We start from the raw sequence: 20559 nt of genomic DNA on the forward strand, positions 1-20559 counted from the left end.
GGGGTCGTCATTTAGATATCTACATTGTCCCTCAGGTGGGAGGCCAGTCCTCTGTGTTGTTTCTTATTCTGTTCCTGTAGGCTGATGGACAGAAGTCACAGTAAAAAGGCAGGAGCGGGCCAAGAGGTGGGATCCTTGGATGCAGAGTAGGCTAATGCTGAAGTCTCCTGCCACTAAGCAGTGCTGCCTCTCACAGTACTTTACTCTGTTAGTGTCATAACTGACATCTTGTGAATCAGCTAATTTAGTAACTTCTAAGTGCAATAATATTTAAATTCTCAAGCTAATCATATGTTTACCTAATTGATGTCTGCTCCCCCCACTGAGGCTCTTAGGCATTCAAAAGGTTACTTTGAATGAAATACATGCTTAAGGAATATGATGATATCCCACATCTAGTTTTGATCTACCAAACTCAACAAATATCTTATTACTTACAGTTATTAATGGACATAATAGCATTTTCTGTAGATAGAAATATTTCACATAATAGATCCATTGCAACAAAGTTCATTATAATCTTACTAACTTTGATCATAAAACAGAAAATTCATTCCTTTAAGAAAAAAAATCCCTCAGTAGTGTTGTTACACATGCATAAAAATCTAGCATAACCCAAGACTAAGCTCACTAGTGTACATAACAGTACAATTAGAAAATTTGTTAATTAGGAGCCTATTTACATGTCAATTAGATAGCAAAAATTTAATTATCTCTTCATTAAAATCATTTATACCTGCCAATAAGTGATAATGTGCTTGAGTTTCAAAAGTATATTTGATTTTGTTATCTTCCCTTACAACAGAGGCTCAAGGTGTCAGTATTTTCACATATTGACACTTATAATCAGAGTATGGGATCTGAAGTAAATTAATGTGATTACCTTTCAAAATCAAATTATAAACAGAATTGCAATTCATCAACTTGCTAATTGTTTTCTCTCTATTGGGAAAATAACTGACATTCAGCCTTCCACACAAGTATGTTTGTAAAATTCTATGGTGCATTTCTCCATCTCCAAAAGAAGTTGAAAGTTTTAAATGAAGGAAAGGATTAAGATAGTGGCCACCCTTTCTACCAGGTTGTGCAGTGATTAGAGCATTGGGCTTGGAGTCAGGAAGACCTGAGTTAATATATGACCTCAGACACTTTGCTGTGTGACATCAGTCGAGTTACTTAATTTCTGTTTGCCTCATTTTCCTCAGCTGTAATAGGAATAATAGCACCTATTTCCCAGAGTTATTGTTGTTCCTATTTGCAATACATTCTAATGGAAGAGCCAACAAGTAAGGACATCTGTGTATTTATACAAGATAAATATAAAAATATAAGTAAAAGTATATACAAGTTTAAATACCAGGTAGTTTGGGAGGGAAGTCACTAGAAGTTGGGGGATCAGGAAAAGCTTCATGTGGATGATAATGCTTGAGCTATGTCTTTAATGAGGAAAGGCAGAGGTGAGAAGAGAGTGCATTGTAGGCATGGGGGATGGCTGATAGGAAGACTCAGAGATTGTCATATGTTGGACTACACTGTGGTGGCGAGGGGGGGAGCAATGTCCAATGAGACTGAAGAGAGGTTAGGACAACATTGTAAAGATCTCTGAAAGCTAAAAGAGAATTTTATTCTTTATCCTAGAGGTATTGAAGAGTTTAGTGAGTTGGGGAGTGAAATGGTCAGATCTGTGCTCAAGTAAAATCACTTCAACAGTGTGTAGGATGGACTACAGTGGGGAAAGACTTGAGGCAGAAAGACCAATTAGGAAACCACTGCAGTGATCTTAACAAAGAAGTGAAGAGGGCTTGAACTTAAAGGCGATAGATTTGTGGTCAGAGAGAAGTCAGATGTGAGAACTGTCATATAGGTAAAAACAAGATTGGCAAGATTGGATATGTGGGATGAAGGAGAGTAAAGAATCAGGAATAATGCCAAGGTTACAAACCTGGGAGACTGGAAAAATGATGGTACATTCAACAGAAATGGTGAAGGTTAGAAGAGGGGTAATTTTGACCAAAAAAAAAAAAGACAGTTTAATTTTGCACATACTGAGTTTGAGATCTATCGAGGATATTTGGTTTGAAATGATCAACATGGAATTGATGATATGTGACTCATGCTCAGGATAGAGACTGACAGGATATATAGACTAAAACTGTGAATCGTCTGTGTAGAGATGACAATTAAAACCATAAGAGCTGGTGGGGTTACCGAGAGGGTGTAGAGATGGAAAGTAAGGGCGTGAGGACAGAGTCTTGGGGAACTCAGTAAGCACAGTTAGAGGGCATGATAGGAATGTTATCTGTGTTATGTTAGCATATTGTAGATATACAATATATATTATATAGCAATATATGTATATACGTGTTGTATGTGTGTGTGACTAGCTCCATTGAAGAGATGGAAGCCTGTCTAGTCTTTATTATAAAAATACTAGTACACTTATGCCCCACTTTTAAAAAGTCTAATATGTGAAAATCTGTATTTCCAAAGCAAGACTCACATTATAAAAAAAATAATCACCTGAGGGAAAGATTCACTTGCTGTTTAATCATATGGGGGAACAAAGAAGTTTAAAATCAAAACATTCAGAACCACAGCTGATTCATCCAGGGAGACCATCAAGCATCTTTGAAATTGTAACATAAGAATGCAAATATATCAAGTTTTTGGTCACTGGAGCAGGCTTTCCTTTTTACTTGTTGACTAAACTAGTTAAAAAGTTTCTGTATGTTCATTTTTTGCTTCTGCCTACACATTTTAGATAGATGTGCCCCTTATGTCTATTTTGAAAATACGTGATTCAACTATGCTTAGCTAACCAAGCCTGTTCTACTATCTTTTTCCAGGGGCGATCCTTATCATTTAAGACCTTCCTCATCTGGGTTTTAATCAGTATTTACCAAGGTAGGTGAGGTCCCTAATTTTACTAAAGATTTTTTTTTTTGTCTTCCATTAACAATCTTGTTTTCAACTCCAGGTTAAATTCCCAAAGCTTAAAATTTCATCAACTGTTACATATTGCTTTCTGTTTATCTCATAAATTGATATTCTAGCAGTATGCCAAGCCTCTTCATAATGTAGTGTGGATTGGTATTTTTATTGATGCATGACGTCTAAAAACCAACCTGTTCTTAATTAAATACTAATCCAGGAAAATTTTTACAAGTGCTTATCACATTGTCTACCATGCACAGTAGGTTTCTTTCATAGGGTTATAGCTAAATTGGTTAAGAAATCTAAATTATATAATCACTTAAAAGTAATTACTGCCTTTGTGCTAGAAATAAATGAGATATTGTTGAAAATGACAATCAGATACATTACATTTAAATGTTTAAAGTTATTGCTGAAGATTTACAGGTTTGTTTTTTTTTACCCCTAGATACTAAAAGTTTTCATTTCACTTTCATTCTTAAAAGTTTTCATTTTTCATACTTCTTGACTTGGTTACTTGTGCGGCTTACCCATTTCAGATTCCAGAGTAAAGCATATTATAACTATATCATATTTACCTTTGCTTTTAAAAGTTCTTGCACTTATTTCCTCTATTTTTCAAGTTTTATTTTAAAACAGTGAGAAGGTTATCTGATCAAAGGTTTTCACTATTCTTCTGTAGTCTCTATAGTCATTTTCATTGTAGCTAAGATAGCTTTCCAAGAATTGACAAAGTGGTAATTGCTAGCCATTTCTAACCTATTTTTCAGGTGGCATTCTAATGTGTGGAGCCCTCGTGCTTTTTGAATCTGAATTTGTCCATGTTGTTGCCATTTCCTTCACTGCCCTAATCCTGACTGAGCTGTTGATGGTTGCCCTCACCATAAGAACATGGCATTGGTTAATGGTGGTGGCTGAATTCCTCAGCCTTGGCTGCTATGTGGCCTCTCTTGCTTTTCTAAATGAATATTTTGGTGAGTTGCCTATAAAATTAGTATGTTTTTTCTTTGGGTTTGGGGCGGGGAGGGTTAAGTTTTATTTATCATTACCTTTTAACATGAAGTATTAAATTACATATCAGCACATGAAATCAATCAAAAAGTTTCAGAACATGGACATTTATCATACAGCTTATTTTAGGGGAGATACTATTCATTGCCATAGTGTGTTTGTGAAATTAAGAAGATTTTTATAAATTGACTGTAAATAAAATGTCTAAATTATATTGCTTTTCAACAGTGTTTCCAACTCCCCAAAATTAGTTTATGTCATATTCACATTTAAAACAAAGTAACTGATCTAAGGAAGAATGCTAACCAAATCTATAGCCCAGATACATAAGAAGCCATTTTGTTCTGTTGACTTGTTTCTCCTTCAGTTTCAGAAGAGATTTTATTTTTTTATAATCAACTTTTTACTTAGGTATTTGACTTAGATGGCAGAAACCTATAGGGTTTATGTCTCAGACACCATTAGTACTTAAACTATAAAGTTGCTCTGGGGATCTTATTAACACCAAAAATTGTTAGATGAAAACTACCCAATCCACCCACACTTCTGAGGTATACTATTTCAACCTTCACATACTCCAGAGGACATAGTTAATTTTTTTCATCTTAATTACTAGGCCCATTCTGTACTTTCACTTCACATGTCCCAGTATTTACCCAGCCCTTCTGACTCTAGATCTATCCACATATCACTGATTGTCTGCAGGAAAAACAGGTAGAAAATAATCTGACAGCAGGAGGTGACCACAAAAGCCATCTAGTATAAACCCATACCTGACAAAACAACCTCCTCTATAGTCTTAACAAGTGGTCATCAAGACTACTCTTAGACTCCTAGAAATGGGGAATTTAAAACCTTCCAAAGCTTCCCTTTCCATTTTGAAATGATTCTGATTCTGATTGTTAGGAAGTCAAAATTTGCTTCCCTGAAATTTCCTGGTCATTGATCTTACACAATGGGGCCAAACAAAATAAGTCTAATCTCTCGTCCATATGACTGCTTTCCCATTATTAAAAGTCAACTGTTTTGTTACCCTAAGTCTTCTCCATATTATTCATGCCTACTTCAGTCAGTCCTTACATAAAATGATTTCAAGTCTCTTCATTAGGTCTCCTTCCTGTGGACATGCTCTCATTTGTCATTATTATTCCAAAAATGTGACTCCAAATATTCCAGATGTGCTCTGACCAAAGGAGTATACTACAAAATTATCTCTTCCCTTGTTTTGTAGTCTCTTTAACATTTATCTCTGTTCAATTTCAGGGATTATATCAAAAGCTTTAGGGAAAAATTTCAAGCCTTATTACCCCAAAAATTGGTGACTAAGAAATATTAGGAAAGACCAAGTCATACATATTTCTACTTATCTGTACAGAATTTTTGCGAGCAGTCTATACCTGCATCAGGAAAATCCTTGAAGAAAGTATGAGAAAAGGGTCAATCTTTTGCAAGTGATACTCTGCTATAGCTGTTTATTGACTATAAAAAAGCATTTGGTTGAGTACAGCAAAATGCAACCGCAAGACTCTTCAAAAAACATGTTTCCCATGCATATGTTAAAGTCATGTAAGATTCTTTGAAGAGTCATAAAAACTGAGTCAACTTTGTTCAGTGACTCTCTGTCTCATAAATGTTTTCCCTTTGGTTTCAGAAAATCTTCACAAGTAGAAGGTGAAAGCAGTAGAACTAGGCAGCAGTTTTTTCAAAAAATTATCTAGGGGTTTTCATGGACTGCAAGCTCAATATGAGTCAGCAGAGTGATGAGGTAGCAAAGAAACCTAGTAGAAATTAGACTGCAATAAGAGAAGTATAATATTTAGGGTTGGTATTGTGAAAATACCACAGTACTCAGTGAAACTGTATCTACCAGGTTGTGTTTAATTCTGGATGCCAAATTATAATTAATATTTTGTTGTTGTTTTGAAGGGGGAAGGCAGGGCAATTGGGGTTAAATGACTTGCCCAAAGTCACAGGGCTAGTAAGTGTTAAGTGTCTGAGGTCAGATTTGAACTCAGGTCCTCCTGACTCCAGGGAGGGTGCTCTATTCACTGCACCACCTAGCTGCCCGAGGATGCCAAATTTTAGGAAGATTGTTGAGAAATTTATGCTGTATCAGTATTGGTAGAAGAAATTGAGAAATTTATGCTGTATCAGAATTGGTAGAAGGATGTTTAGCCCAGAGGAGAGAAAACTCAGGTGTGCCTTATAACTTCTTTCAAGTATTTACAGATTGTCATATAATGGAAAAATAGATTTTTTTTTTCTGCTTAGCTGGAAAGGGAAGAGCTAGAAGCAATGAATAGAAGTTACAGGTGTGCATATTAAATTTGAAATAAGGAAAAACTTTCTAACAGTTAGAGCCATTCAGAAGCAGAATGACTACCTCACTGAAGAGCAGGTTCTCTCTCCTTAGAAGTCTTTAAGCAAAAAGTTAAATAACCATGTGTCAGATACATTGAAGGTATTTTTGCTCTGGTATAGGTTGGATGAAATAGCCTGTGGGTTCTCTTTCAGCTCCAAGATTCTGTGTCTTTCAGTCCACATTGAAGAGGAATTCACTGTACATGGTGATGAAGTCCTCCAAATATTCTTGTTTGTGGATGACAATGTGCCAGTTGTGTCAGGTCCCAATACATTGCAGAGCTCCCAAAATGAGATACTTAATCACTGAAAAGAATTTGGCCTAAATATTCACACAGGGAAAAAACCACACACACACATACAATGAATGAAGAATATCTATTGCCCAGGCTATGATATGCAGCTGGATACACATGCCATAAAGCTGGTCTAGCAGTACATATGTCTTGGACAGATATTCCTAATTGAGAGTGAAAATAAACCCCAGAATTAAATAGGAGAAGGCAGGCCATCTGGTTTGCATTTAGGAAATTATTCAGTGCCTTTAATGACCCCAAGTTTCTCCCTGAAAGAAGGGCCCACCCATATTTTTAACATCAATATTCTTCAATGATGCTATGGCTGAAATTCATAGAATATCACTGTTGCTAAGGAACTAAAGTTTTAGAGCATTCCAAGGGCACCAAAAAAGCTTATGGTACGTATGAGTATGGAGCTGACCCAAAGGATATTTCCACTGAGTTATAGGTTTAGAAAACTGAGATAACTTTGTTCAATGACCCTCTGTCTGATATCTTACCTTTGGATTCAGAAAAATATTCAGAAGTAGAAAGTGAAATTCTCATCAGAATGAGAAGGGGAATTAGGCCATATGCTCCACTACCACCATCCTGTGTCTGGCTATCTAGAAGAAAGTCCCCAGAATGAAAGGGGACACCCTCCCCCCAAAAGGTTTATGGAAGAGCATGAACAAAAGTTGCATAGGCTATGAAGGCTAGGTAGCAGTTTGTACCATAGCAAGTAGTGTCTATATCCATGAGATCACAAATCCATCAAGGTATCAGAGAAATTCATAAGGAAGTATCAAATTCATTGTTGAAATATAGATATAATATATCCATTGCAGTCTCCTGATGTATCAGTCTAATCAAGCTCTCTAAAAATGAAATATATTTAGTCTGGCAAGACTTCTTAATTAAATGTTTTATTGATGTTCCTTTTTTCTACATAACCATCCCTTCCAAATAACTTCCTGCCCTTTCCCAGGAGAAACCTCCATCAAATAAAAAATGTACAATTAAGCAAAGCAAATGAATACATTAGTCATGTCTGACCATGTGGCCTCATCCCCCTACCAGTGATCCAGCACTTTGCCATAGACATGTATGCTTCATGTTCCTTAAGTCACATAAGACTTGTCCTTAAATAACCTATTTCAGCTTGTCCCAATCACTGCTTCCTTTTTTCACATGTTTACACAGCATCTTATTATTAATACATTCAAGAAGTGTGCCAGCAATTCAAGTCAAGTTCATTGACCTTTAGTTTAAAGAATCCTTTATCCCTCATTTGAAAAAATGGAACATTTGTCCATTTTCAATTGCAGAATCACAGAATTTGGGGACCTCAGAATTCAAAGAGACCTCAAAGTCTATCCAGCTTAATCCATACCTAAACAAGAATTCTCTCTTCAGTATATGCCATAGGTGATCAAATTGCCTTTTCTTGAGGATCTTCAGTGAGAAAGAACCCATTACTTCCATCTTGCTGTTGGATAGCTCTAAATGTTAGGAAGTTTTCCTTTACTTCAAGCCTAAATTTATCTCTGGTTCCTGAATTTCCTTACATAGCATATCTTCCTAAGAGTCAATGTTATCGGAGCGGCCAGGTAGCACAGCGAGTAAGAGCACCGGCTCCAGTGTCGGGATGACCTGGATCAAATCTGGGCTCAGATACTCAGCACCACACCCAGAAATAACTGGCCGTGTAACCTTGAGCAAGTTACTTAACCCCGATTGCTTAATTAAAAAAAAAAAAAGAATCAATGTTATCTGCCCCCACCCACCTGATATCTATCCTGAATAAGGTATATGTCCTCACAGAGCAGTAGTAGGCACTTCTTCTATTCACCTCAGTTTTTCAAAGATAAGCTATGGTGTTTTATCAGTGATAATCATAAGTTCTTTCAGTATATTGAGATCCCTATTATCTAGGCCTGATAATATGAATTTACCTGGGGGTGATTATTTGTTTTCATACCCATTACCTCATTATCTTTATTTCAGTATTCTTTTAGCCATTTTGCTTCCATCTTTTTCATTCTGTTTTTTTGTTTTGTTTTGGGTTTTTTTGCATTTTTGGAGGGGAAGGCAGGACAATTGGGGTTAAGTGACTTGCCCATGGTCACATTAGTAAGTGTCTGAGGCCGGATTTTAACTCAAGTCCTCCTGACTCCAGGGCCAGTGCTCTGTTTACTGTACCACCTAGCTGCCTCCATCTTTTTCATTCTGAGGAGCATCATCCTTGGTAGAAAAGTAAATAGTATATGAGTATTTCCACCTTCTCTCCATTGTTCATTACTGTCATCCTATCCACTCCATCCAGCCTTTCTTTGATTCTCCTCTTCCCCTCAGCACAGCTTTTAACTGTAGTAGAGTGGGAGTCAGGGTGGTGATGCAGGGTGGCTTTGTTATCATTTGTATTCATTACAAGCCTCAGCTTGCTTTAATTTTACTGTAATGTCTTCATTCAACTGCCTTTTTCCTCTTTTCTATAAATGTCTTTTTAAATTCTGAGTTAGTTGACAGATTCCATTTAGCAAATTTCTTTATATAGCTATCCTTTTTCTTTTTTATTGAAGTCACTTTTGTTTTTATTTGGGGGAAATTCCTTCTTTTTCTTAAGCCAACATTTTTGCAGTCAAAAAGTCAGCCCATGGGTCTTTTTTTTTTTTTTTAGAAGACTAAGGTACTTTAAGAATAGTGGAAGGGAGAGAAGTGGAAGTTTGCCCCATACCATCTTCTGCCTTTAGCCATAGCTACTCTGCCTCTGAGAAGAGTCCACTCTAGGAAGTGGGTTTGACAGCTTTCTATTTTGTAATAACAACCTTCATACCCACATTGGAATATCTCTACCCATCCCTAATCAAATACTTTCTCTTCACCCACAGCTAACTCAGCAGATGTAGCATTCCAAAAAACCCATTGAATCTCTTTTATTCCCTAACCTGGTACTTCTTTTTATCAAATCAAAAAATCACTCTCTCATTCAAACCCCTTTCCAGGTTAGGCTAATAGATAAAAACAGCAATCAGGGCAGATCCAGGCCAGAGGGAATGAGCTACATGATTGAGATTATATACGTGTGTATGCGTGTGCATGTGTGTCACAATGCACAGCTTTGTGAGAGAATAGGTACATATATGTAAATGTACGAGACAAGTTGATATGAGAAAGCTTATGTGTTAGTGTTTGGGAAATGAGTCAACCAGAGTATGAACATATCCAAGAAGATATGTAAAAGAAGGTATTCTGCAAAGAGACCATGTAATTGTGATTATGGAAAGAAAGAGAAAGTGAGGTAAGAGGAAATGATGGGAGCAATCCATGTAAGGAGAAAAACAAAGACAAAAAGCATTCACTAATTGAATGTAAAATTCCTAGTTTAAGTAAAATTCTTGCTGATTTATTCATATAATGTTATTTTTGTTTATATTTGACCACTAGTAAAGTTCAATTAATCCAGAATTAATCCAGAATAAAATAATCTTCAGTGTGGTTTTGTTTCCATTTTTATATCCTAATTATAAATTGCAAAATGAACTTCCCTCTGATTCCAAATTTGGGAAAGAAATTTTCTCAGCATTGTCCCAACTTTGATAAAGTCTAATACTTTAAGTAATAGCAAAATAAACAGAAATCCACATTTAAGATCATTGTGATTAGAAGGATAGTTCGCTTAGAAACTGGGAATCATAGTAAAAAAATAGCAGAAATAGTTTTAATAAGACTTTTGGTTTATATAACAGAAACATAAATGAATAGTAGCTATTTTCCAATTTTCACATCTCAGTCATTTGAATTCCTTGAATAAATGCTTTTTATATATGTCCTTATGAGCATGAATTTATTCAGCCAGGCTTGAGAGAAATGTTAGGTTATTTTAATGGCATTTCATTTTAACATACACATTTCCTTAACATGGTATTCTATATATACACAGAACACAAAAGAAAGAGAAATAGTAAAACAGGAAAGATAAATGTAAAAAAGTAAGCCTATCCCACAGCCATCCTGAGCAGACACACAAATTACAAAGTATGATTAAGACCAAACTGAGAAGCAGCATGCATGATGGCTAGAAAGCTGGTCTGACACAGGGAGAACTGGGTTCTGATCCTGCATCTTACAGACATTGGCCCTGTAAGCCTAGTAAGGCCACCTCACCTCGTAGTGGAGTAAAATTTTGGGGGAAATGGCTGCTCTGTATTGGTGGAGGGGGTTTTCCCCACTAGAATTTCCCTACTACAGTGAAATTACAGATTCTGAACTAAAACCCTAACCTGAGCTACTTAATGGAAATAGCCACAGCTTGTCTTCTTTCTTTCTCTAAAATCTACCTCAAAGCTGGCCCTGTAGAAAGAATATCCATTTTTTATTACCTTAATCATGGTAAGGCATGACTAGATCTTTAAAAGCTATAGGATTTCTAAGAAGGTGAACCCTCTCCTTTTAACATATCTTTCTCAGAGACTTGTATTTTTGCATGTGTTTAGCTGGGTATCAGGGCTCTTAAGGAATAGTAAATTACTACTTGTTGCATTTCATTTGTGTTTTTTAAATGAATGCAACACTACAGGTAATAAAGTAAAGAAATGTAGATAAAAGTCTTTCTGCTTAATACTACCAGTACTAATGTTTTATGTACAGTAAATATTATAGCTTTTTAAAGTATTTCTCTTTATGCACTAGCTAATCACTTCTTTTGTTTAATTTCCTAATTTGTCTATGACTCTATCCTTTACTTTCCTTATTTTCTGTCTTGTTTTGGAACAGGTATAGGCAGAGTGTCTTTTGGAGCTTTCTTAGGTAGGTGAAGTTGCAATTTTCTTATTAGAAAAATAATATTAATAAAGGCAAAATTCTGAGAGGTAATTACTAAGAAAAATCCAGATCTTTGTTTAACTTTTCAGTTCTCTCACTAATTTACTGTGTAAAAAGTCACTTAATCTCCCTTGCCCCTGGTTTGTAATGTGCTGGTGCCACTGTGGACATGTGTATGAGCTGATCAGTGATTTTGTAAAGTGTTCTTATCAAGAAACCAAATCTTCAGCCTTATGAGAAAAATCTTTTCCAAAAATATCTCACTTTAAAAATTTGCTCATGTCAAAATAATCTTTTCATGTTCCTTCTTTATGCCCATAATTTGACTTTTTATTCTGCCTCAGGTTTTTCTTTTATATTTTAACAAGCAATCAATGAAAATTCAATTCACCAAAGATGTATTAGCAGCCTACCCCATGCCAGGCACTTTACTAGGCATGAGGATACAAAGGCAAAAATAAAATTGTTTTTACCCTCAAAAAACTTAGAAGCTACTGAAAAAGCATCTTGAGGATCTTTTCAGTATACCACTTTTTAAGTGTTCACTATTAAGTGCAGGAGAACTCTTATAACATCAAATTATGTCCCCAACATTTTTCGCAGGTAAAAGATTGACAGAATCCCCACATAGTAAGCTTTGTGCTATTTACTGACATCAACATGTAGAATTTTAAATTGTATACATCATCACATTTTCCATGTCCCCTTCATGTAAAATTAGATTGACCTGGTCATAAACAGTGCCATTTTCTTGTAGTGTTACACATTTAATGGGGCAACCCCTCCTTTTCCCTCCCACCCCCAAAAAAAGAAAAACTACGACAAGTAACAAGTTAGCAGTATATCTCACAATCATTTAGGAAAACTAATGTTTCTGTTCTGCCTAGTGCTGTGTATTGGTGAATGCATGATAAGTTTTGGTGACAGTAATTATACTCAATATTTTCTCCTTATGAAATGTTTTAATTGAATTAATTCAAAGAACAGTTAATAGAAATGGTGTCTCAAAGAAAGCAAAGGAAAAGCATGAAGTTTAGAATTGGATTTCTATATTTATTTACCCATGATGTTGTGAAGGACTTGAGGGGAAATGTTCAAACAATTTGTAAAGTGTTCTTTGGTGTGGTGCCAAGGAAGCTGAAACCTTGTTTCTTTCACTAGACCTTTTTCTTTTTCTTTCTCTTATAGATGTTGCCTTTATCACAACTGTGACCTTCCTGTGGAAAGTGTCAGCAATCACTGTTGTAAGCTGTCTTCCACTGTATATTCTCAAGTACTTGAAGCGTAAACTTTCCCCACCAAGTTACTCCAAGCTTACCTCATAGAAGGAATTCTCCACCAGTCTCATACCCCCCATTCCCTACCCCACCATTGCTACTTCACCTGGGATTTGCTTTGGTGCCTCCCATGGCATTTAAGTGACATCAGGCTTTGTGATGTACTACTGAAGGAAAAATGAAAAAAACAGAGAACACAAATAGGGAAGGAGACCGTCTGCTGTGTAAGTAACTGAAAACAAGATAGGCTTTAACTGATGACTCCAGAAGGGGAGAGAACATCCATTTTTGTCTTTTTTTTTTCAGTCATTCCAACCACTTCATTGATTCTAATTTACCTTCTATTAAAACTGCTGCTTAATTATTTTACTGCTACTGCAAAAATTTTTTGCTACTGCACTGTTCTATAACTCAGAATGAAAGCTTATTTGATATTATGTAATAATTCTCTCACATTCAAGTTCTTTCCTTGATACTGTTATATAGAAAAACCCATTACTATGTTAAAGTCTAATAAAGTCTAAAAGCTACAAATGCCATTGTCTGTATTTGCTGCTATATGCTACTCTTGTCAAATGTTGATAAATATGAACTATTTAAATTACCTATAGATGTCTGCCTAGCATAGTACTGCTTTGGGAGCTGTTACCCTCCTTTCTATATTCACCATTCCTCTGTCCTGAAGATACTTACAAGCTTCTGACACCAGTGGCCAATTCTCTAAGTGCACATTAAAGCCGGGGTAGTACACACTTTAATAGTTTTGTGTGCAATTTCATCACCACTACCCACTTGTGCAGCTAGCTAGTCAATGGCTTTGTTATTCAGCAAATGTTTTAAGCATTTCTATATATTTTGTACTTGGAAAACGGCACTCAGATATAGCTTCAAAAAAACATTTCTACATGTGTTATCCTGTAGATTTTGTGTTAGCCATTATGTTTCTTACCTTGTAATCTGTTTACTTAGATTACTCAGGTTAAAAATTAGCCACGCTCAATTAATGTTATGGTAGAATTATCCTGCATCTTCCAAACTGTAATTTATGTTCTTTATGAGCCAGATCAACCTCTGTTTAATAAGATGTTTGTAATGAACAAATCAGAAGGATATTATTCCAAATCATTGTACTGTATTATGGCACATAATAGTTGCTCAGTCTTCACCGCTGTGTATTAAATATTCATCCAGGTCATTTGTTAGATGAAAGAAAGAAAGGTCAGACTTCTTTACTTAAAAACATGTGTTTTACCTTTATAGCACCATTATATTGCATTGTGTTGGATTTTGGATTTTTCTTTTTTAAACAATTGATGGTTTTGAGTTGGTGGTGGTGTTTTCTGGTTTAGTTTGTTGTTGTTTTTTTTTTAACATTCTCCAATTTAATTTCTTGTCTAGTGTCTGACATATGTTGTCCTGAAATGTTATGAATTGCTATTTTGAGTAAGTGAAATTCCTAAAATGGTTATTCTTACAGTCATTTCCATCAACAGATTGCCATGGACCTAACTGAATTGATTGCACTCTCATTTAGAGGGGTTTTTTTCCCCAACATATTCTATTGTATATGCCTCTTCAGAGAAGAACATCATTCATCATAATAAAAACAATAAAGCTTAATTTCTATGAAATAATGTTATAAATGGATTATGTATTGAGCTCCAGTAGTATATTTTCTTTTAGTCTAAATTGCCAGATAAGCATGTGACACCTTATGCAAAGTTATTTCTTGTATATCCCCACAAGATGTCACTGTTGTGTTTTTATATTGTATGTATAGATATGTGTTCGTTTTTTAGAAATTTCTCAAGCTCATTTCTGTTTTGTAGTTGAAATGTATTGCTTAATAGTTTGGGTTGATTTTCACTTCACATTTCCTTTACTTTTGTCTTTTATCTTTTAAAATATAGTGGTAAAGGCAAGATTAAGATACAGTTTGAATTAGCTGACTGTCCATCAGAAATCATAAGGCACACACAATGGTCAATCTGGAAAATGAAAATTACATCCTTGGGAGTTACCATGCATATAGCATAGAGCTCAAACAGGATAGATGGCTATCCTGTGGAAAAGTTGAAAATGCTGAAGTGGATCCCTGGTCATTCCCAAAGAACAGAGTAACATGAAACAATTGGAATAAGTGACCTCTTATGATTTTAAGATGTGGAAGATTTTTTTTAATTCCAAGATGTGAGTGAGAGATACAGGGAAAATGGAGGTCTTACTAAAATAAAAATTCTTCTAAAATTAAAAAAGTCTGTGATTTCATTAACATAAGTATTCTCTTCACCAATGTAGACCACACCTTAGTTGTCATGTCTTGTGGTGACCAAAAAATTCAGTGCCTAGTGATCTACTCTCTGATTATGAGCCTTTCTGGACTTATGACAGATATGCATTTTGTTCAGTTATGGGCAGTTAGCTGGTGGTGCAGTGGATAGAGCAGTAGGCCTGGAATCAGGATGACCAGGGTTCAGATACAGCCTCAGACACTTCCTAGCTGCATGCCCCTGGTCAAGTCATTTAACTTCTTTCAGTTTCCTCAAATCACATGAGATAATGTTTGTAAAAAGCACTTAGCATAGTGCCTGGCACCATAGTAGGTACCGTACTATATAAATGCTTATTTCCTCCTTCTTCTCAATCCTGCACTCAGGGCCTTTCTAGATTAATAGAACTTTACATAGTATTTTGCTGACATATTCTTCAAGGACTCTATAAGAGATATAAGGAGAAGCTTATTAAGACTGCTAGATATTTCAGTGGATAGAACATAGATCATAAAGATCTGAGTACAAATCCTATTTCAGACATTTACTAGTTTGTATGACCTGGGGCAAGTTTACCTCTATTTCGTTCAGTTTCCTTATCTGTAAGATAATAGTACCTCCCACAGTTGATGTGAGGATCAAATAAGAGAAGATTTGTAAAGCACTTTGCCAAACCTTGAAGTACTATACATATGCTCGCTGTTATTATTGCTAATGTTTTTTATTATTTTTCATCTATTATACTATAGTATAGCATATATGCCTATATATAATATAGTATCGTATATATAGTGTGTGTATATGTATATATATATATAGTATAGTGTATATATATATATGTGTAAGTGTGTGTGTGTGTGTGTATACTATTATAATGGAATAGGCTAGAAGAAATCAAAATACGCTTGATCCAAATCAGAGATTATAACAACCTGAAATTTCCAGTGGGTATTTCTTTCTTGGTTGGCAAGAATATTTCCAATGAAGGTATCCAATTCCATTTTACATTTCTACTGTACAAGGCACAGACTCATCAGGGCAGCTAGAAAAACATACCAAAAAGTAGAAGTTAGCATACAACTAGCAAAGAGAACAGCTAGCTGTTTTTCTGATAAGTTGTGGGATAGCCTAAACTTTTTACACTCGTTCAAGGTACAGAGAGCAGCAATATCATAAAATCCCTAGAAACTGCCATGAAGGTTACCACTGTAGGCCTTTGCCCAAACTGTTATGTAAAAATTGTCTTACCCTGGTAGAAACATTTCCCAGGACTGAATTTTCCTTTTCTCCAGAGGGAAGTGTTCTTCCACTCTTCTGACATTACCCAGTGAAGAATTGCTACTATATTGAATTTCATATCTATCTCATTAAGTCTGTCAGAAGGGCTTTTCAAAGGAAAACCCTGATATTTGAATACCAGCATGTGAATATCAAACTCAGGCCTTGACTGCATCTGTATAAAAACAAGTGGAGACAATCTCCAAGATATCAAGACTTTTCTGAGGCAACTAATTCTCTCCTCAATCCTACTCCCCCAGTTCTAAAAAAAAAGCAAGAAAAATTTGCTTTGCCCAGCCTGAATATCTCCTAAATGCCTGAATATCTTACTGGGATCTATACAGTCCTGGACTTTTGACTCTGCCCAAGGACACCATAAGCTACAGTCCAAGTAGGGGATAAATGACCATTTTACTAGGAAGCAAAAGTTATGAAAGTGTAATCCCTAAATTAGATGCCTGAAATGTATTAAACTTGGTGGCAGCCATTAAAGGGGACATAGATGATAGACTGCAGGCAGGTCTACCTGCTTGAAGGCACAGCATTCTAAGCTCGATTGTACATATGTCAACTACTGCTTTATTTTTAGGCACAACAGAAAATGTTGGGTTTTGCTCTACAAAACCTTTGGTTGAGAATCTGTTGACTTTACACACCCCATTCTTTGGATACCCAGTTCACAACGCAGTCTCCTTTGTGTTTAAGTGGGATAAGGAATTCCAGGAAGAGGATTCACTGTCTTGGTCTTCATGCTTGTCACATGAAAGTAAAGATCTGGGAGCCAACGATGAACTCTCAGTTCTGGTGACATTATAGGACTGAGCAAGGAGGTTAATGGTGAGGAGGGCAGTGTTTCAATCTAGAGGGTTCATAATAATAAGAATACTCAACACTTGGATAGTATTATTCTTCATAGCACTTCACAAGCCTATGAGGGCAGGACCTCTTCCCATTTTACTGATGAGAAAGTCTCAGAATGGTTGAGTGGTTTGCCCAAACTAAACAGAGACAGAAACTAGGACTAGATCAAGTCCATTTTTCTGCTCCACCACTCTGTCAGGGAAATGGTTTAAATAAACACTACAAGTCCTTCGCTGTCCAATCTGAGAGACTAGTTTCTCCACCTGCCCTACCAAAATGAGATCTCATGATTCCCAAAGCTCCGTTTTCAAGGTGGGCCTAAGTCAAGGGGATCGAGAGAGACAGAGAGCGAGCTTGGCTGTGGTCATTTCAGTGGCACCTGTAACTTCCATCCCACTTCTCCCTAAGTCCTCTCCAGTCTGAATGGTCCCTGATTTATTATAACCACCCTTGATGTTTCTTTGTCTTACTTTTTCTGGCTCGTGGCATGTGTACTTTCAATAATCCTAAACACAAACTAGAGATAAGGAATGTCTACCATATTATGTGTAACCCATGTGTTGATTGAAGACAGACTAGAATTTAATCTGGGAGACAATGATAACATCAGACTCTCTGTGACTTGTACCCTTAGCCCAGGGTTCTCCTGAGAACATCTGACTTTGGCTCATATCTATTTCTCATCTAGGTGTCTTCACTTCCTTTCCCAGTACCAAGCTAAGAAGACATGAAAGTTTAGACAAAAAAAGTTTAGCTATTAATTAATTTATTTGGGCCAGTACTCTATTCACTGTGCCACCTAGCCATCCCAGGACAAGTTTATCACACAGCAAAGGATACAAAATTGATTCATCCCAAGCCCATGTGTAGTCCAGAAACATTTTTCTTCTGGTGAGCCCCACCTTCAGGGACCTTCACAATCACTACAGGCATAAGGGCACCTTGGTTTGAACTACCCTCGCCAAGCAGCAGAAAAAGAACTTGGAGTCCATAGAATCATAGATTTAGCTCTAGAAGGGACATTAAAGTTCATCTGCTCCAACCTCCTCATTTTCAATACATAGATAGAGAGGTAGATATGCCATTCTGGTGTTAAGACCCTCCTAAGAAAAAAAAAGGACTCAGGGTTATCAGGGAATTCAGTTTTCCTCCCCAATTTTCCTTCATGCTACAGATTCCCTATGACTCATAGGTTTGCTCCTCTAATATAGCTCTGCCTCCTACAGCCCTTGTCATGGTCCAACTCAATCTACCTCTGCTAACATTGCTGTCAGACTCTAGTCTCTATAACTACTGTCTTCCCACAACCTGGGGATATAGGGAAGGGCAGGAATGTTGGGGGGGGAGGAGGGTTTAGGACACAAGTTATGCCAACACATTAATAGAGCTAGTTACAGCTCAGATGTTGGTCAGGCCCATAGCACCACCTTCTGGAGGGTATACAAAAAGATCCCTTTTTGTTTGTAATTGTAAAGGCATCCACCTTTGCCTTTCTCCGTGGAAGATCCAAAGCCCCTTATTCTTAGCTAATTTAGGGCAACTAGCCTGCACACTGTATCTCCTTAGTCTGAGACCAGGAGCAGAACAAATCATACCCCTTCCCATTTATGCTCATAACTTGTATCTTGCTATCCAATCCCCACTCCAGTACACATAAGCCTCAAGCAAGCACTACAAACACTAGAAGCGAGGGCCAAAATAATTGGCTCCGGTGCCATCCTCCAAAGGCTCTAACCCGGTGACAAAAGTACAGAAAGAGCAAAATAGTTTACCAACAGGGTCATCAAATTGAATACTTGACATACCTTTGCTTCCCTGGCCCCAGTGTTCTCATTCCGGTCTTAGCTTGCGTGCTACATGTGTGTAAATTTCCATACAAACTTTCAAAGGTTTTCTATGAATATAGTTTGTTTTGATTTTATAAATCTAGTAGTCATTCTTGTTATGAAATCTTTCCTAGTTATGAATGAATAATCCAGTATCCTCTTCTGCCTTACTTTTCATAGGATTATACTCATCTTACAGGGAATTCTTAGCATGTTAGCCACCATTCAGTTCACCAGAGATTAAGTAATATGATGCTCATCTTCCCTTATCCAAATAATAGTTAATCAAATGACTTGGAAATTAATCGAGGAATTTTCAGCAGCATCACTTTCCTTTTTGTGGAATATACTGGAGTGTGCCCCTGAATGTTGTAAGCTCTGTTCTGAAGCCTTCAAAGAGCCAAACCTGCATTAAAGCAGCTTTTCTATGGCTTAAAAACATACACTTTCAGGTACTCTCTTAAACAGTCCTAATCCAAGCTAACAGTTGTCTTGGATACAGTTCTCTGAGCTTCACATAAGGAGAGTGCTGAAACAGTGGAAAGTACACTAACTTGGGAGTCAAAGAGCTTGCCTCTGCTTACTAGCTGTGTGGCCATGGGCAAGTCACTTAGCCTCCTTTGGCCTCAGTTTCCTCATCTGTAAAATGAGGGGAGGGGGGTGAGAATAAATTGCTTCTGAGATCCCTTCCCATTCTAGATCTATACTCCTATGCATAATGAGGACATCAAACTTGTTGAAAGACCTGGGTCCCAGCCCCTTCTCTTTGTAGATGAGGGGGACAAATCAGTTAACATCTCACCCATAAAATGCAAGCGTTAGACTAGGTGATCGCTACATTCAGCCCTTATGTTCTGTGATTTTTTAGTTACTATGTACTTTTCTTCTATATGTATCTCTTGTCCTGGGGCACAGTCAGATACAAGGAGGTGAGTAAGCGGGAAATCAGTAGGTGTTAGGAGGAGGAGAACCTCACACAAAGAGCCCAGGTGGGGCTGTAAGGAGTGATTCAGATACTGATATTCTCCCTTCTGACCCAACTATGAATAAGCTGGAGGATAGGATGCAACACAAAATCAGTACCGTGCCCTTTCCTAATTAATTTTGGTGTTTGTTTTTAATTCCTCCCCAACTCCGCCAGGGAGTTATATTTGGGGCTGGGGGCAGGGAAAGGGGGGAGGAGTCATTTTATTTGTTTGGGTTTATTGTTAATGTAGGTATGTTAGCCCCACCCCCACTCTCCTGGCTAATTGCCATCTCTAGCTACATTCCATCTCATGAAGGGCCCCCAGTTGTTTCAAGAAGGCTGCTGTAAAACAAGATAAGCAAACCAACTCCCTTTCTTCTGCTTTTTATCTGCCAATCCTGCCTGCTCCCCTCCACCACCCCACTTAGGAAAGTTTCTATCTGATGGAGCTGCTGCCCTGGGGTTTTGCTTCATTGAACTGCCACTCCAGACAGGGCTGCAGGTAATGGAGCCCCCCACCAGCACTTGTGGAGAGAAGATAGTAGTAGTGTCATAGAATTTAGTGGGAACCAAAGACATTCAACCAAAGTGTCTTCAACACTTTGACCCCCTGTAGGGAGGAAAATTTGGTTTTGGTGAATCCAGACAACACAGTTGGAATATTTTATGTAA

General features: G+C 36.9%; 1 protein-coding gene across 9 annotated transcripts in view; it reads left to right on the forward strand.

Moving 5' to 3' along the window:
- The window catches only part of ATP9B (ATPase phospholipid transporting 9B (putative)), a 509413-nt gene extending 495094 nt beyond the window's left edge, over positions 1–14319 (forward strand). For 7 of the 9 annotated variants that reach the window (XM_069095002.1, XM_069095000.1, XM_069095001.1 and 4 more), the window contains 4 exons: positions 2847–2904; positions 3705–3908; positions 11361–11393; positions 12597–14319. In XM_069095002.1, coding sequence (XP_068951103.1) covers positions 2847–2904; positions 3705–3908; positions 11361–11393; positions 12597–12733 — 432 coding nt within the window. In that variant the 3' untranslated portion in view covers positions 12734–14319. The remainder of the gene's footprint in view (positions 1–2846; positions 2905–3704; positions 3909–11360; positions 11394–12596) is intronic. The other 2 variants (XM_069094998.1, XM_069094999.1) reach the window with 1 other exon arrangement.
- The last annotated feature ends 6240 nt before the right edge of the window (positions 14320–20559 follow it).

The sequence above is a fragment of the Petaurus breviceps genome, unplaced genomic scaffold (assembly GCF_028583685.1).
Source record: "Petaurus breviceps papuanus isolate PSGF00001 unplaced genomic scaffold, PetGlider_PUasm1.0 224, whole genome shotgun sequence".
In the NCBI taxonomy this organism is placed as follows: domain Eukaryota; kingdom Metazoa; phylum Chordata; class Mammalia; order Diprotodontia; family Petauridae; genus Petaurus; species Petaurus breviceps.